The sequence below is a fragment of the Sus scrofa genome, chromosome 9 (genome assembly GCF_054392235.1).
Source record: "Sus scrofa isolate SSC_HxYL_T2T_F1_AM1 chromosome 9, Sscrofa_HxYL_maternal_Yorkshire_Landrace_v2.0, whole genome shotgun sequence".
NCBI classification, from domain to species: domain Eukaryota; kingdom Metazoa; phylum Chordata; class Mammalia; order Artiodactyla; family Suidae; genus Sus; species Sus scrofa.
The window spans coordinates 12,497,838-12,514,970 of NC_139391.1; the positions used below are offsets into that span (position 1 = coordinate 12,497,838).

The 17,133-nt window shown below is 48.6% G+C and overlaps 2 protein-coding genes across 2 annotated transcripts in view; one reads left to right on the plus strand and one right to left on the minus strand.

The window, feature by feature from the left end:
- LOC100511652 (glycerophosphodiester phosphodiesterase domain-containing protein 4) overlaps window positions 1-17,133 on the minus strand; it is an 882,168-nt gene that overhangs the window by 805,390 nt on the left and 59,645 nt on the right. The window lies entirely within an intron of this gene.
- On the plus strand, window positions 12,177-16,601 carry THRSP (thyroid hormone responsive). The gene is given in 2 exon segments (NM_001244376.1): window positions 12,177-12,683; window positions 16,114-16,601. A coding segment is annotated over 1 exon segment (471 nt). The 5' UTR covers window positions 12,177-12,194; the 3' UTR covers window positions 12,666-12,683; window positions 16,114-16,601.

Sequence of the window (17,133 nt, forward strand, 5' to 3'; positions counted from 1 at the left end):
AGCCTCCCAACCCAGCTCTGGGGCTAGAACACACCCGATCTTCCTCTCAGTCTGCAGTCTTTGAGGCCAGGCATGCATTCAAGAATGAAAGGGTCAAATCAGAGGTGGGATGAGAGCCTGTCTGATAGAGGAGGGGGCTGATCTGGTCAGAAAGGGCAGCCGCGGCGGACGAGGCTGGCCAAAGAGGGAATGAAGAATTGGAAGAGCTACTGAGAAGTATGGGAGAGTGGGACAGGCTGAAGAGTCATCCGTGTTCTTGCTGTTTCCTGTCCCTGGACATTTGCGCGAGCTGGTACCTCTGCCTGGAAAACATTTCCCACTTTTCTTTTTTTGGACGAAGTAGTGTATTCCAAAATATGAGTGAATGAATATGTAAACATCCATGTACCTGTCACTCAACTTGAGAAATAAGACCTCATAGAAGGTACCTGTATATTCCTCTCTTTCCTCTTCCTTCCCAGAGAAGACTCCTTAAATCATGTTTTCATTTCCAGTTTTTACTTACTGTATATAAATATACATACAGTAAATAAATATGTAGATGCATATTATATTAGTAAATATAAATATATAGTAAATAATAAATAGATGCATGCAATCAAGAAAATTGTGCTTATATATACTAATATAGAGAGAGAATATGTATGCTATATATCTAACTTTAATATGTCACATAGGAGTTCCCGTCATGACGAGGCAGAAACGAATCCGACTAGGAACCATGAGGTTGGGGGTTCAATCCCTGGCCTCGATCAGTGGGTTGAGGATCTGGCGTTGCCGTGAGCTGTGGTGTAAGTTGCAGATATGGCTCGGATCCAGCACTGCTGTGGCTGTGGCGTAGGCTGGTGGCTGCAGCTCCGATTCGACCCCTAGTCTTGGAACCTCCATGTGCTGCAGGTTCGGCCCTAAAAAGACAAAAAAAAATAATGATATGTCATATATGCTGTGGTATCGTACAGTGTATTTACATACATGTAGTATGTATTGCATATACTGTGTTATCGTGAATATAGGTCTATAAAGACACAAAGACTTTCCTCTTAGCATCCTGCATTTAAGATTATCTCCACCTTCCTCTGCCTTGCTAACTCCACACAGCTGTTACTACTTCAGGAAGCTTTGCCAGCAGCCTCTCCTCCCTTCTTGCTGTGCTCTTGTGATACTTACCCAGTTAGGTTGAAGTGGCCTGTTTAGTTGTCAGCCTTCCTCCCTCGTCAGGCTCTGAGCTGCCTGAGGGCTGGAACTGGGTGTCCTGGTGTCTCTCCTTCTCAGCCCAGATCCTGGCCCAGAGGAGGGGCTCAGGTTGGTTGACCTGAAAACAGAGAATAAGGCCAGAAAGTCTTGAATGCCAGGATAAGGCTTTGGATCTCATCTTTTTTTTTTTTTTTTTTTTTTTTTAAATTCCTCTTTTGGCTACCCCATGGCAAATAGAGTTCCCAGGCCAGGGATCAAATCTGAGCCACACTTGAGACCTACTCTGAGGCTTTGGTAATGCCAGATCTTTAACCCACTGTTCTGGGCCAGGGAATTAAGTATGGAATTAAGATGGCTAATGAGATGTGGAAAGATTATCCTGGAAAATCCAGGGGGCCTAACATAATGACAAAATCCTTTTAACTGGAAGATAGAGAACCAGAGAGATTGCTGGATGAAAAGGTCTTGCTGACTCTGAAGATAAAAGAAGGGGACATACAGCTCTTGGGTGTATATCTGAAGAAACACAAACACTAATTAGAAAAAATATATGCGGAGTCCCCGTTGTGGCTCAGCAGAAACTAATCTGAATAGCATCCATGAGGGTGCAGGTTCAATCCTGGGCCTTGCTCAGTGGGTTAAGGATCCGGCATTACCATGAGCTGTGGTGTAGGTTGCAGACCCAGTTTGGATCCAGTGTTGCTGTGGCTGTGGTGTAGGCCAGCAGCTACAGCTCTGATTCAGTCTCTAGCCTTGGAACCTCCATATGCTGTGAGTGAGTCCCTAAAAAGACCAGAAAAAAAAGAAAGAAAAAGATAAATGCACTTCAATGTTCATAGCAACATTATTCTCAACAGCCAAAACAGGGAAGCAATCCAAGTGTCTATCAACAGATGAATAAAGAAGGTGTGAGATCACACACACACACACACACACACACACACACACACACAGGAATACTACTCAGCCACAAAAAGAATAGAAATTTGCCGTTTCCAATAACAGGGATGGACTTGGAGGGTATTATGGATATATTTAGTGAAATAAGTCAAACAGAGAAAAACACATACTGTACGTTATTATTTATATGTGGAATCTAACAAATAAAACCAACACATGAATGTAACCAAACAGACTCACAAATACAGAGAACAAACCAGTGATTACTCGTGGGGAGAGGAAAGGGGAAGGGGTAAGAAAGGGGATTAGAGATACAAATTACTATGTATAAAATAAATAAGCTACAAGTATATATTGTACAGCACAGGGAAGAGAGCCAATATTTTCTAATAACTTTAAATGGTGTGTAACCTGGGAGTTCTCGTTGTGGCTCAGTGGTTAACGAACCCAACTAGTAACCATGAGGTTGTGGGTTTGATCCCTGGCCTCACTCAGTGGGTTAAGGATCCAGTGTTGCTGTCATAGGTCGGCAGCTACAGCTCCTGTTTTTGTTTTTTTTTTTACAGCTCCTGTTTGACCCCTAGCCTGGGAACCTCCATATGCTGCGGGTGCGGCCCTAAAAGGACAATAAATAAATAAATGGAGTGTAACCTATAACAATTTTTTTGCGTGTGTCTTTTTAGGGCCACATGGAGGCATATGGAAGTTCCCAGGTAACTGGGGTCTTGGAACGAGGAGAGTGAGAACAACACTCACTCATTTCTTGTTCTTGGGAAATGGGCCTCCTTCGGCCGCCATGACCTTCCCTGAGTTCCTAGGGGCAGGTTCAGCCGGCTGCTGATCAAGGAAGGGAGGAACAGTCAAGCAACAATAGTACAGCCTTGGGGCAGAGTCCTGGTTCCCTCTCAAGGAATACACATAATAAATCAGGCATCTTAGACACCTAAGGGAAAAGTTGTATTTCTTACGAATCTTTTAGAAATGAATACTTTAAAATTGAACAGCTTAGAGTCCTCCCTGTCCTTTTCCCTGACTTAATTGCACCCTAAGCACAATCACCCGTAAACTAAAGATTAGGCACCCTGAGCATAACTGCCTGTGGGTTAACGATTATTATTAGCACATGACGTTTTTCAGGAACTTTCCTAGTTTGTTCTAATCTCTGATCAATACGCCCTTTTCGCGAGTGCTGTTATTCTCAGCACCAACCCAGGAGACCACCATCGTGATCAGGCTGAGAGCCCCTGACTCCAGCTTGGATGACTAAGACTCCCCCACATGGAGTTCCCCCCGTCGTGGCGCAGTGGTTAACGAATCCGACTAGGAACCATGAGGTTGCGGGTTCGGTCCCTGCCCTTGCTCAGTGGGTTAACGATCCAGCGTTGCCGTGAGCTGTGGTGTAGGTTGCAGACGCGGCTCGGATCCCGCGTTGCTGTGGCTCTGGCGTAGGCCGGTGGCTACAGCTCCGATTCAACCCCTAGCCTGGGAACCTCCATATGCCGTGGGAGCGGCCCAAGAAATAGCAACAACAACAACAAAAGACAAAAAGACAAAAGACAAAAAAAAAAAAAAAGACTCCCTCACAGAAAGAAGAATGCAGGTTTGTCCCAATCCTGATTCCTATCTGAAAACCTCTTTTTCTCCTTTTTATCATAAAACTCCTCGCAATTCTTTCCAGTGGCGGTGGGGGGGCACAGTCTTTAAGACATTAGCCTGCTGTGACCCTGATTTGCCTGGTAAATAAAGCTATTTTTTTTTTCTCCTTTATCCCAAACTCTGTCTCTGTGTTTCAATTCGGCACCGGCAGACAGAGGCCGAATTCCTCCAACAGTCTGGTGATCTTCTTTCCACAATAAAGAATGCTTCATTGGAGTTCCCATAGTGGCTCAGTGGTTAACGAATCCCACTAAGAACCATGAGGTTGAGGGTTCGATCCCTGGCCTTGCTCAGTGGGTTAAGGATCCGGCGTTGCCGTGAGTTGTGGTGTGGGTTGCAGACGCGGCTCGGATCCTGTGTTGCTGTGGCTCTGGCGTAGGCCGGTGGCTACAGCTCCAGTTGGACCCCTAGCCTGGGAACCTCCATATGCTGCAGGTGCAGCCCTAGAAAAAGCAAAAAGGCAAAAACAAACAAACAAACAAAAAGAATGCTTCATTAACATCTTCCATTTGTTGGGGGTTTTAGTTCTGCAGAAGAACTCAAAAAGATATTGTTGTCTATATTCCTTGAGCAGAAACCAGGACCCTTCCCCCCCAGCTGCACTGTTGTTTCTCAATCGCTCCTCTCAGGCCTCTGCCTCCCCTCCCTTCCCAGATTAGCAACAGTTTGAACCTGCCCTTTGGTACCCAGGGAAAGTCCTGGAGGTTATTCCCTAAAAAAACAAGAAATGGGGGACACAGAAAGGCTTGTGTGCCCAGAAACCCAGAGCGTCCTGCTTGGTTTCAATATTTTCGTATTTATCCTTGTATATGTTCATTGGAGCTTTCTTCTCACTGGATATAAACTGAGTGGGGCATCTTGCCTGCCTCATGCCCTGTTATATCCCCGGGTCCCACACAGCACAGACAGGGACAGAAGGGGTCAGGTTCTGGAGGTCAGGGAGCTTGCTCAATTGTGTTCTGACTCCTTGTGAAACAGCTGGTGGTGGAAGCCTGCAGCGGGGCTCCGTGACTGCGCAGGGGCTGGAATGGCTCCTGACTCTTGACCCCCTGTGTTCCCCAGTAGGTCAGGACTGGCGTGACAAACAGCCTGAAGTCATTGGACATCAAGTGGGGTGTGTGTGTGTGTACGTCCATCCTTTTTAAAACTAGAAAACTTGTCGCAGTCTTGGTCTGAGTCCATTCTGTATCTGCCTGGGCTCAAGCCCGGCCAGGGTTACTTGGAGCCAGGCTGCCCCAGGGCATGACTTGATCAGCTCACCCCTTGCACCACCTTCACGTGATATTGCTGGCCTGGGGCCTTGACACCATTTCATCTGGGGTCAGTTCAGTGTTTCCAACTTGGGGCATTCAGACACCCTGAGGGTGAGGCCACAGGCAGCTCTGCAGAGGCCATCCCAGTAGAGTGCCTCACTCAGCCCCAGTTTCCCCATCTGAGGGCGGGATGAAAGACTGGGGAAACTGGATGAGGCTTGAGGTCTAGCCCTGCTTCTGCTACTTCCCTCCCATCCATTGCCATGTCCCAACCCTCACTACCCTCACGGCCCAGCTGGACAAGATAACCTCCCTCCAAACCCGAGTCCTGGCGTTTTAAGAGCAGAGACACCTGAGTCCGGGGGCCCTCCCGACCAAGAGCCACCTCTCCTGCCCCAATACATCCCCTGAGAAGACCCCACACCCTTTCTTTCCTGCCTCCCTCCTCTCACCATCCCTAGTGCTTGTCCGGACCCAGCCCAACCCCTTAGATCCCTAATAATTGGAGCCTGCTGGCATCTGCTGATTCAGCAACATCTTATCCAGGGCTCTTTATCTGCAAGGTGGGCGGGAGGTGAAACTGGCAGCACTAACAGCGTGAATCCAGCCAGAACACAAACTGAATCCAGCCAGAACACGAACTGGGACTCGAACCCCTGTGCCGGGACTTGAACCCACCATTTTAAATAAGAATCACTCACCCTGTGTCTGGACTCCCTGAGGTTCGGTCCGCACAGAAGGAGTTCAGCGAGAGATAAAGTGATAGGCAAGAAATAGATATATTAGGCTAGGGCATTTGTGAGACATGCCAGGGGGCAGGCAAGGAGGATCTGCCCCGAGATCCAGGTGGGCTGCAGTTTTATCCTCCAAGGGGAGTGGGGGTTGGAAAAGCCCGCCTCTTCCTTCCCGGGAGTGGGAGCTTCTCCTTAGTATCCGGTAAAGGGTGTATTCAAATCAGCATAAGGGTGGTCCTCAAACTTCTGCCCTTGGTCTGAATTTTTTTATTTTTATTTTTTTGGTCTTTTTAGGGCTGCACCCTCGGCATATAGAAGTTCCCAGGCTGGGGGGTCTAATCGGAGCTGTAGCCACTGGCCTATGCCACAGCCACAGCCACGCCAGATCCAAGCCACATCTGTGACCTACACCACAGCTCATGGCAACGCAGGATCCTTAACCCTCTGAGCAAGGCCAGGGATTGAACCTGTGTTCTCATGGATGCTGGTCAGATTCGTTTCTGCTGAGCCACAGCGGGAACGCCCTTGGTCTGAATCTGAATGCAGGCAGATTCCCCACCCATCTCCTCTAGTCAAGCAAGCCTGCCTTGTTCTGACGGCTTTCTCGAAGTTACGGTGGTCTCCCAACGTCCCCTAGGTTTCCCATTTTGTCTTTTGGTCCCTCTACAACTACCTGTGCCTGTTCCATCCCTATCAGAGGCAGCCTTGGCCTGTGGCCTGCTGACTGGATGACCCTGGCCATGAAAACCCTCCTGCCCCTCCTTTGCAGGGCTCCTCTGTCCATTCTGCACTCATTCACTCACCCAATCATTGATTCCCCAACTCCCAATTCACTCACTCACTAGGCAGCACTGGTTCAATCCCTGGGGGCCAGGTTCAGAAGTGTGTCTGGGAATAGACTGGCTGGAGATGGGATATACACACAGAGGCAGAATGACAGCAGGGCACGGGGACCATGTGCTCAGATGGAGGTCCCCCAAAGTTTGAGCTGGAGAGGACTTAACAAAGATTAGCTCTTTGTTGAATAAATGGGGAAAGGGAGGTAAAAGAGGAAGGAGGCCACTGCTTATTGGGCATTCCTGACCTGCCCTCCTTACCGGGTCAGGTCTCCCACCCTGTCTGTAGGCAAAACATCATATTTTGCACGTCTGAGCCGGTGACCCTGGGCTGGGTTGAAAATGTGAAAACTGAAGTGGGGTAGGAGTTCCCTTGTGGCACAGGGGGTTAAGGATCTGGTGTTGTCACTGCAGTGGCTTGGGCCACTGCTGTGGTGGGGGTTGGATCCCTGGCCCAGGAACTAACATGCTGTGGACATGACCGGAAAAAAACAAAACAGAGCAAGAACCAAAGCAGGGTGATAACCTTAGTGACCCAGATATGGATTCAGAAGGGGTTATACAACCAGGGCTGGAAGATCTCAGAGCTCTCCAAACCCCTCACTTTACAGTCATGGACACTGGAGCCCAGGAATCTGGGTCACAACTGTGCCTGGAAGCAGCCCCAGAACCCAAGCCACGAAACCCACTGCTCTGCCATCCTGGATGTTCCACTCCAAGGGAAGCCCCATTTTCCCGAGGAGAATTTTTTAAGAACTTTTCCCTGGTAAAAATCAAAACCAAAATGTTTTAGGACTGAAAGTAGATGAATCAAACATTTAATTAATTAATCTCAACATTAAATTCTTTTACTTTATTCGTTTGGAAACTGCTCTTTTCCACTCCTAGTTTAGGAAAGAATTTTATGCAAATTCTCTCCACAGATGTCTGGCAGAGATAATATGGGGCTAATATGTCGCTAACAGTTTTGTTTGCAGTGTGTATTGGGAAAGCCTTGTGGATGATGAAGGCTGTCAGGACAGGTGTATGGCACCCCCCGCTTCCTTGAGGAGAAATTCTGGAAAAGAGCTTTACCTTAGGGCTTGCCCATGAGATGTGTTGTGGTCTCTGCACGTGCACGCGGGTGGAAAAAGAATTTTCCAGATTAAACCAAGGTGAAGAAAAGACAAGTCTATTGAGGCAAGAGACACTGTTAACACAGGGGGTCGATTTCCTGATAATCAGGGAGGGCCGACTCTGGGTGCAGGGTCATGGTCGTGTCTGTTTTTATAGCCCAAAGACGCAGGAGTGCAAGGAAGGGTCTTGCCATACACCTGTTGACCTGCTGATTGGTTGCGGAAGGATGGGGTCTTTGGATACACTTGCTGGTTGGTTGGGGGCATATGTTGCCCCTATAGGGGCAGGGTAAGGAGTGGGTTACAGACCTTTTCTAGTGGGGGGCAGGAAGGAGTAAGCCAGGCTGATCAAAGGGGGGAGGTGAGGAGTGGGCCACATACCTTTCCTAGCAAGGAGCGGGAAAGAGAAGGCCCAGTTGCCGGGGTGGGGAGGTCCTTAGAGACACTGTAACAGTTACAGTGAGACAGGTTGGCTGATAGGGGTCTGGCAATTCTTATCTCTACTGGAGGCTTTTTGAGTTTTATTTCTTTGGGGAAGCCTTGAGGTCCCCACAGTCAGGTTTGTAACCAGCAGAGTCACAACGGGAGCTCCTGTGAGATGGTTCTGAGCACCTGCTGTGCGGAAGCCACTCGAGCTCCTCGCAGTGCCAAGGGCCTCACTACTGCTTCCCACCAAGGCAGGGGTCCTATTTTTCAAAGTGACTGGACATTACAACTAAAGACCCTAGAATGTATCAAGAAATGAACCTAGAGGTCATCTTTTGGCCAGTATCTACTCAGCATTTGCCGTGCTGGGTGCCAGGATGGGAACAACAGGAGCAGAACTGTGCATAGCAAGTCCTAGAATGAAGGAATACATGCGGGATTGAGAGCATAGCATGGGGAAGGGGAAGTGGCCAAAAGGCAGTGCATGTTTACTGAGGTCTTGCAATATACCAGATATTTCACAAAGATGCTCTCTAATCTTCATAACTCCCAGTTGGTAGGATTTACCACGCATCCTAGCTCCTCCTTGTCAAAGGCTAAGGACTTGGAATTCCTGTTGCGGCCCAGTGGTGAGTAACCCGACTGTAAATCGGGTAAATCTCCATGAGGATGCAGGTTCAATCCCTGGCCCCCGCTCAGTGGGTTAAGGATCCGGCATTGCCGTGAGCTGTGGTATAGGTCGCAGATGTGGCTCAGATCCTGAGCTGCGGTGGCTGAGGCACAGGCCAGCGGCTGCATCTCCGATTCGACTCCCAGCCTGGGAACTTCCATATGCTGCAGGTGCGGCCCTAAAAAAAATAAATAAAATAAAATAAAAATAAAAAAGAATAAAGCTAGGTACTTGACCTTCCTAGGCCTCAATGTCTTCCTTTGTGAACAAGGACTACCTACCCCATAGGCTTGTTAGGAGGATTGAGTTCTCTTCTAAGAACTTTGCATATATTAGCTTAGAATAGCAAGCTCAATCTGTGTTTGCTCTTATCATTATCACAATGCAAGGAGGAAGCGAAGGCTCACAGAGGACTAACTAGCCCAGGGCCTCACAGCCAGAGGGAGGAAGAGCTGGCCGTTCTCTCTGTTAAATAAAGTGTTAACGCAGAAGCTGTGTCCTCACGGCAGGCCCCTGACTGCCCTCTGTGCCCTAGCCAGCCAAGGCCAGCAGTCCAACGCAGAATAACCCGAGGTCATCTGCAGCTCTGTGCCTGGCAAGCCCGTGAAGGGGACTTGATGAGAGTGACCCCTGTCGCTTTCCCCCAGGGCCTGGGCTGAGCCTCCTCCTGTCGTTTCTGAGACCTTGGGGAACGTACCTCCCCTTTCCTGAGTCTCCATTTCCTCCTCTGAAAAGGGGGTACAAATGCTTTTCTGCCTCAGAGGGTCCTTGTGTGCTTGAGCAAGTTAAAGGCCGGGAGATGGTTTTTCCCACTCCCCTGTTGTGCTAATATAAGGAGAGCTAAGGCCTGTGACTTTGGGGGCGAGGTGAGTCTTTTCATCTAAAAAAGGGGGAGGGGCTCTAGGGTATTGGAATCTAGTGCAATGCAAAGGTGAACGTGCTCACAGCTCTGGCCAGAGGAGTGGGAGGCCAGTGGCGCTGATTACCAGCCAGGAGGGTGCAGAGGGGGCTCCTGCCCTGGAGTAGGGGTGAGGGTGGCCTAGGTGGGATAAAGTACCTCCCTTATGTTCCCCCTCCTCCTCTCCCCCTGCACTTGCCCCCCATGCTGGGGCAGAAAATATCTAGCAACTTTTTCTACCCGAGGTTGTGTTGCAAGTGCATGAACCTGAATTTGGATGGCCTTGTTCATTTGACTCTGCTACTAACTTGTGCAACTTTGAGCCTCTTGCTGGGGGCTCATTTCCTAGTAATGAATAAATATTGCAAATGTCAACTCTGATAATGTGGCAATGCAAAGGATTATTGCTTTCCAAGGCTGTTGGCCATAGGCTCAGGTCAATAGGAAAGAGGAAACATTATAGCTCATGGTACTGCACGCTAGAATTGAGAGGCATCTCGGCATTACTCTATTTATTTATTTATTTTTTGTCTTTTTGCTTTTTCTTGGGCCGCTCCCGAGGCATATGGAGGTTCCCAGACTAGGGGTCGAATCGGAGCTGTAGCCTCCGGCCTATGCCAGAACCACAGCCAGGCGGGATCCGAGCCACGTCTGCAACCTACACCACAGCTCATGGCAACGCCAGAGCCTTAACCTGCTGAGCGAGGCCAGGGATCGAACCTGCAACCTCATGGTTCCTAGTTGGATTCGCTAACCACTGAGCCATGACGGGAACTCCAAGCATTACTCTAGAATCCGTATGCATAATACATCTGGAGACTGTGCTTTGTGGTTTACGAAGCATTTTGTTTATTTTTATTTCATTTTTTTCCTTTTAGGACTGCACCTGAGGCATGTGGAAGTTCCTGGACTAGGGGTCAAATTGGAGCTGCTGTTGCCGGCATGCACCACAGCCATGCCAGATCTGAGCGGCATCTACAACCTACACCACAGCTTATGCAAACTCGGGATTCTTTTTTTTTTTTTGTCTTTTGTCTTTTTGTTGTTGTTGTTGTTGTTGTTGCTATTTCTTGGGCCGCTCCCGCGGCATATGGAGATTCCCAGGCTAGGGGTTGAATCGGAGCTGTAGCCACCGGCCTATGCCAGAGCCACAGCAACGCGGGATCCGAGCCGCATCTGCAACCTACACCACAGCTCACGGCAACGCCGGATCGTTAACCCACTGAGCAAGGGCAGGGACCGAACCCGCAACCTCATGGTTCCTAGTCGGATTCGTTAACCACTGCGCCACGAAGGGAACTCCAAACTCGGGATTCTTAACCTACAGAGGGCAACCTGGGATTGAAGCGGCATCCTCATGGATGTTAGTCAGGTTCTTAATCCAGTGAGCCATGACAGGATCTCCATAAAGCATTTTCTTTAGCTTTGTCTTCTTCGATCCTCTCAACACCTTAAATTTACAGACAAGGATTTTTTTTTTTTTTTTTTTTTTTTAGGGCTGCATCTGTGGCATACGGAGATTCCCAGGCTAGGGGTCTAATCAGAGCTGTAGCTGCCAGCCTACACCACAGCCACAGCAACACTAGATCTGAGCCGCTTCTGCGACCTACACCACAGCTCAGAGCAACACCAGATCCTTAAACCGCTGAGTGATCCCAGGGATCGAACCCTCAACCTCATGGTTCCTAGTTGGATTTGTTTCCACTGTGCCACGACAGGAACTCCTACAGATAAGGATGTGGGTCCCTTTAACTTGTATAACTTGTGCATCCGGATACATCCTTCCGGGGCTCTGACTGGAGATGGGAGAGGAGGTCCCAAGCTGGAATCCCAGCCCCAGTGGCACCACAGGCAGGTTACTTTAGCTGTCTGCGCCTCAGTTTCCGCATCAGAAAAAGAGGCATGTGAAAGCAGTCATCGTAGAGCTGAGGTGAGAGAGCTTCGTATAGAACTTGCTGTGCGGTAGGTGCCTCGTTAAGTGTCAGCCAGCGAACAATGACTACGCACAGCTGGGAAATTGCAGAACTGGGCTTCGGGTTGCCTTTTCAGCGATCTTTCCTCCACACCAAACCATTTCATTGCATGACCCTTCTCCCTTATTCATTTCACAGCCGAGGTTGATGAAACGAGTTGCACATTAGGACACAGAAAACCAAGGGGCAGCTTTGGTCTCGGATGACTTGAAAGAATGAATTACTGCCCTGAGGTCAAGTGCACCAGTTGCCAAAGGGAAAGGCTGCCCCAGAACTGGCCCCAGGAGCTGATGAATGAGGAGCCAGGCTTTGGCTGAGGCCAAGGTAGCGTCCCGAAATGACAGACAGAAGTCTGGCAGTCCTGTCCCTGGGCAGACAGATCGCCTGATACCGACGTGGGGACCCAAGCCCTGGGATTGGCTGAAAAGAGGGCTGTGTTGACCCACGGGCTGGGCCTTGACATCCTGTCAAACTGCTGCAGATCCAGACATAAAAATAGCAGCGTGGAAATTGTGCTGGGGCACTCTGCCGGACTCGGCATGGACGAGAAAGCCACCATGCAGGTGCTGGCCAAGCGCTACCCCAAGAACTGCCTGCTGACCGTCATGGACCGGTACCTGGCCGTGGCTCGCAACATGGAGCAGGTGGTGATGATCCCCAGCCTGCTGCGGGATGTGCAGCTGAGTGCACATGGGTGCCAGGCCCAGTCGGGGGCCCCCGATTTCTACAACTACTTCACCATGCTCAAGGCCATCCGTGTGGCTGTGGACCATGGGCTGCTGCCCCGGGAGGAGTGGCAGGCCAAGGTGGCGGATGGCAAAAACGATGGGGCTGAGAATGAAGCTGCAGAGACTGAAGAGACCAGGGAGGAGAGGCTCTTGGGGCAGCTGGACCTAGAAGCCCAGTTCCACCTGCATTTCTCCAGCCTTCATCACATTCTTACCCATCTTACCCTGAAAGCTGAGGAGGTGACGAGGAAATACCTGGAGATAATGGGACAGGCCATGTAGCCTCGGACTCTAGGCAAGGTAACGGTGGCCATGCTTGTGGGTGTCAGAGTCCCCTGGGGGACGTTCCAGGGGAGGAGAGGGAGCAGTGGTGAACCCCAAGGCAGAGGGAGAGCCTGGCTCTCAGACAAAGTCACCCTCACTTTGGGCTCCCAAGACCACAACCTGGGATGGCCTAAGGCCAGGCCTGCCTTATTATCCTTCCAACCCAGAAATGCTGAGTAGGGATGGTGAATTGTGGAAACATAAGGAAAAGTGGTTGGTGAGTGCACACTTTAGGTACACTCTATGTGTTTGTGCATTTATTAGTAAGTATGAATATGTGGCGCTATATGAACTAAACAAGTGTGTTTTCACTGTCAATTTCTTTAAGACTCTAATTAGGTGTTCCTGCCGTGGCTCAGTGGTAACAAACCTGACTAGTATCCATGCGGATGTGGGTCCAATCCCTGGCCTCGCTCGGTGGGTTAAGGATCCGGCGTTGATGGAAACTGTGGTGTGAGTTGCCGACACCACTCGGATCCTGAGTTGCTGTGGCTGTGCTGTAGGCTAGCAGCTGCAGCTCCTATTTGACCCTTAGCCCAGGAACTTTCATATGCTGCAGGTGTGGCCCTAAAGACACACACACACACACACACACACACACACACACACACACAAATAAATAAAAAATAAAAAGCCAAAAAAAAAAAAAAAGAATCTTGGAGTTCCTGTTGTGGCTCAGTGGTTAACGAATCCGACTAGGAACCATGAGGTTGCGGGTTCGGTCCCTGTCCTTGCTCAGTGGGTTAACGATCCGCCGTTCCCGTGAGCTGTGGTGTAGGTTGCAGACGCAGCTCGGATCCTGCGTTGCTGTGGCTCTGGTGTAGGCCGGCGGCTACAGTTCTGATTCGACCCCTAGCCTGGGAACCCCCATATGCCACAGGAACGGCCCTAGAAAAGGCAGAGAGAGAGAGAAAAAAAGAATCTAATTAAAGCTATGGGGTCTTTCCCCAGAATCCAAGTATATAGACACGTAATTTTATATATAATTTTGAGGGATATGCCCTCTATCATGGTCCATCTTTGATGAGTCCTAAAATGAGAACCCTGATGTCATATATTAATGATAGCTATTTTTTTTTTTTTTTTTTTTTTTTGGGTCGCACGCTTGGCATGAGGAAGTTCCTGAGTCAGGGATCCAACAAGTTTTACAGCAGTGAACCGAGCCACAGCAGTAACAACACTGGATCCTTAACCTGCTAAGCTACCAGGGAACTCTCAATAATAGCTTTTATTTGAGCACATAAATGCCAGCACAGCCCCTAAGTGCTTGACATAGAATTATCTCACTTAATCTTCACAGTAATTCTATGAAGTTGGGTTTTATTATTTCTATTTTATAAATGAAGAAATTTTCCCAAGGCATATACCTACTCAGGTGTGCGTTGTGAATTCTACGTGTGTGTGGCTCTGCTTGCCAACTTTTTTTTCAAGTCATGGGACTTTGAAAATTATATTTATATGGCACAAGGGGGTTCATAGTGAGGCTGCTCACAGCAGCCCTACAAGCAGGGGCACTCCGGCCATCCCAAGTTGCAGCCAGCCACACAGAAAGCTGAAGGACTGTGATGTTGGCACTCTAAGTCGTTCCAGACACACCAGTGTGGAAGCATGCCCACTGGGAAGGCCAGTTGTGAGGACATACGCCTGTGTTGGAATCTGAGCATAGGACTGGGTTGTCAGGTGCAGCTGAGCAGGAAGCCAGACTAGCAGGTGTTAGCACAGGGTAGGTGAAAAGACGGCCTGGGACAGTCTTGGGTGGGTCAGTCCTGGGTAAAGATTGGGGGAACCTTGGCCAGGACACCTGCCTGTTTTTATCCTGGGCCACCTGCCAGTCCTGCTCCCATAAACTGGCTTCACGAGTGATAAACCATGTTTGTGTTCATGAGAATCTTCAAATCACCTGATGCAGGCATGTGAGGCAGGATTTTTATCTTCATTTTATTTGGAAGGAAATTAAATCCAGAGAGAAGAAATGACTCACCCAAAGTCACATAGTTAAGGGGACAAAGTAAGACTGACCCCAACTTTGAGCTGGCTGCTCTTTCCCTGACTCATTCTGGGCCATACTGTGTTACCTTCATGACCTTCCAGAGGCCACTCTGTAATGGTGGGAACACACATGGACCCTGAACACACAGCTTATAGAGAGCTCCACGTCAGGTATTTTCTCAGCCGTTATTCCCTCCCCTACCTCAAACTCAATCCCAAACCACCAACTTCAATCCTGCTTCCTTGTCCCCTGAGGGCTCCTTGGATGGCCTTTCAGAGGTGGTTCTTGAATGTAATCGGGCTGGGTTACGAGCTCTGGGTTCACGTCCTGATTCCACCACTAATGAGCTGTGATGCCTTGATTTAGCCACCTCACTTCTCAGGGTTTGTTTCTTCACTGAATAACAGTAATAGCAAAAACAATTGATCCTTGGGGACTCCCTCTTGTGGCTCAGTGGTAACGAACCCAACTAGTATCCATGAAGATGCCAGTTAGATCCCTGGCCTCGATCAGTGGGTTAAAGATCTGGTGTTGCCGTGAGCTGTGCTGTAGGTCACAGACACGGCTCAGATCTGGCATTGCTGTGGCTGAGGCTATGGCACAGGCCAGCGGCTCGGCTCTGATTCGACCCCTAGCCTGGGAACTTCTATTTGCCGTGCTGCAGGTATGGACCTAAAAAGACAAAAACAAAACAAAATGAAACAAAGCAAAAAACAACCCCTCCAACAATTGGCACTTGAATAGTTTTCATAGTTTAAAATCACTTGCATTATCCATTATCTAATAGAATTACAATCCCCTTTTACAGATGAAAAACCTGGAAATCTGAGGAGTAAAATGAGTCCAGGTTTACTCTGGAAATGGCAAGGCCAAGATGTGAATGGTCCGTAGCCCAACTCATCTCTGGTTCCTTTCCTCTACACTAGTGGGCTTCCTTAGCACCTTACAGTTCTTGCAGCCTGGGCTGGAGATGGCACTTGGAGATGGCAGAGCAGGTAGAAACCCCTTTCCTTGACCAGCTGAACTATTTTCAAAGACATGAGCAGCCCATTCTACATGGTAACTCTTCAACACACCCTAACCGTTTTTTTTTTTTTTTGCGGCAGCTATATAGAGATTAAAAAAATATCTGGCCTCTTGTCCTGGCTCTGCACTGACCACTGTCTGTTCCTGGACTACCTGTTTCATTTTTCTGTGCAGCTTTCCTGCTTGTAAAATGTGGAGATGAAATTGGATGAGAGACTGCAGCTCAGACAACTGGATCCTTCTTTCAGCTCTGTAACGCCACCAGCGTTTTCCTATAGCAGCACCATTGAGATTTTTCAGTATTTTTCCTACCTCAATAGGGATGTGACGGTACCTTAATGATGTGACCTTATACTGACTTTTTTTTTTTTTAATTTCTGCACTCTACAGCTTACTCTACACGACGGAAGGCAGACTCTGTGATTTGGACATGGAGCAGTTTGCTAGCTGGAGGAAAAGACCAGAAAGAACTGGACCTGCAGCTGCAAGTGCTGTTGGGAATGCTTCCTTCCCTTCCTCTGAGAACCAATCCATGGACCCATGGGTCGCCTTTAGAATGCTTATTGTAATTCACAACTCTCTTACCCACTTGGGGGTGGTAGGCAGGGATTCAGGAGGGACCAGATGTTACCTGGCCAGTGGGGTACCGTAGAAAGAGAAGTTATAGCACCTGACTAACTGAAGTCACATGCCTCCTCTTGGCAGTCATTCACTGTGATTTTATTTAACTCGTAGTGAATTTTCTCGTCTATAAGATGAGATGGTATTACCGACCTCATAAAGTTACAAAAATTAAATTTGATGAATCAAAAGCATTTAGGATGTGAGAGCTGTTACTATTGGTGAGTTGTTTTCTCCCACTCTCACCTTGTATTTGCTCTAGCCTGCCCAGAACTAAGGAGCAGCAGAGTCCCTGGACACTAAGTGGCTCATCCTCTTATATTTGCTGAGCACAGGTGACCTATAAACCTCTTTATTACAATAGCAATAAAATACCTTGTATTTGTACATACAATTTATTAGCTTCTAAAGTATTTTTCAGGCTTTTTTTTTTTTTTTTTGTCTTTTCCAGGGCCGTACCTGCGGCATATGGAGGTTCCCAGGCTAGGGGTCTAATCGGAGCTGTTGTGGCTGGCTTACGCCACAGCTCACGGCAACGCCAGATCCTTAACCCACTGAGCAAGGCCAGGGATTGAACCCTCAACCTCACGGTTCCTAGTCGGATTTGTTAACCACTGAGCCACGAAGGGAACTCTGAGGCATTTCATTTTTAACAAGTGGGACTCAAGAGATGAGAGATGGAACTCAATATTCTGTGATAAGCTATTTGGGAAGAGAATCTGAGAAAGAATGGGTATGTGCATACGTATAACTGAATCACTGATGTACAGCAGAAGTTATCACAACACT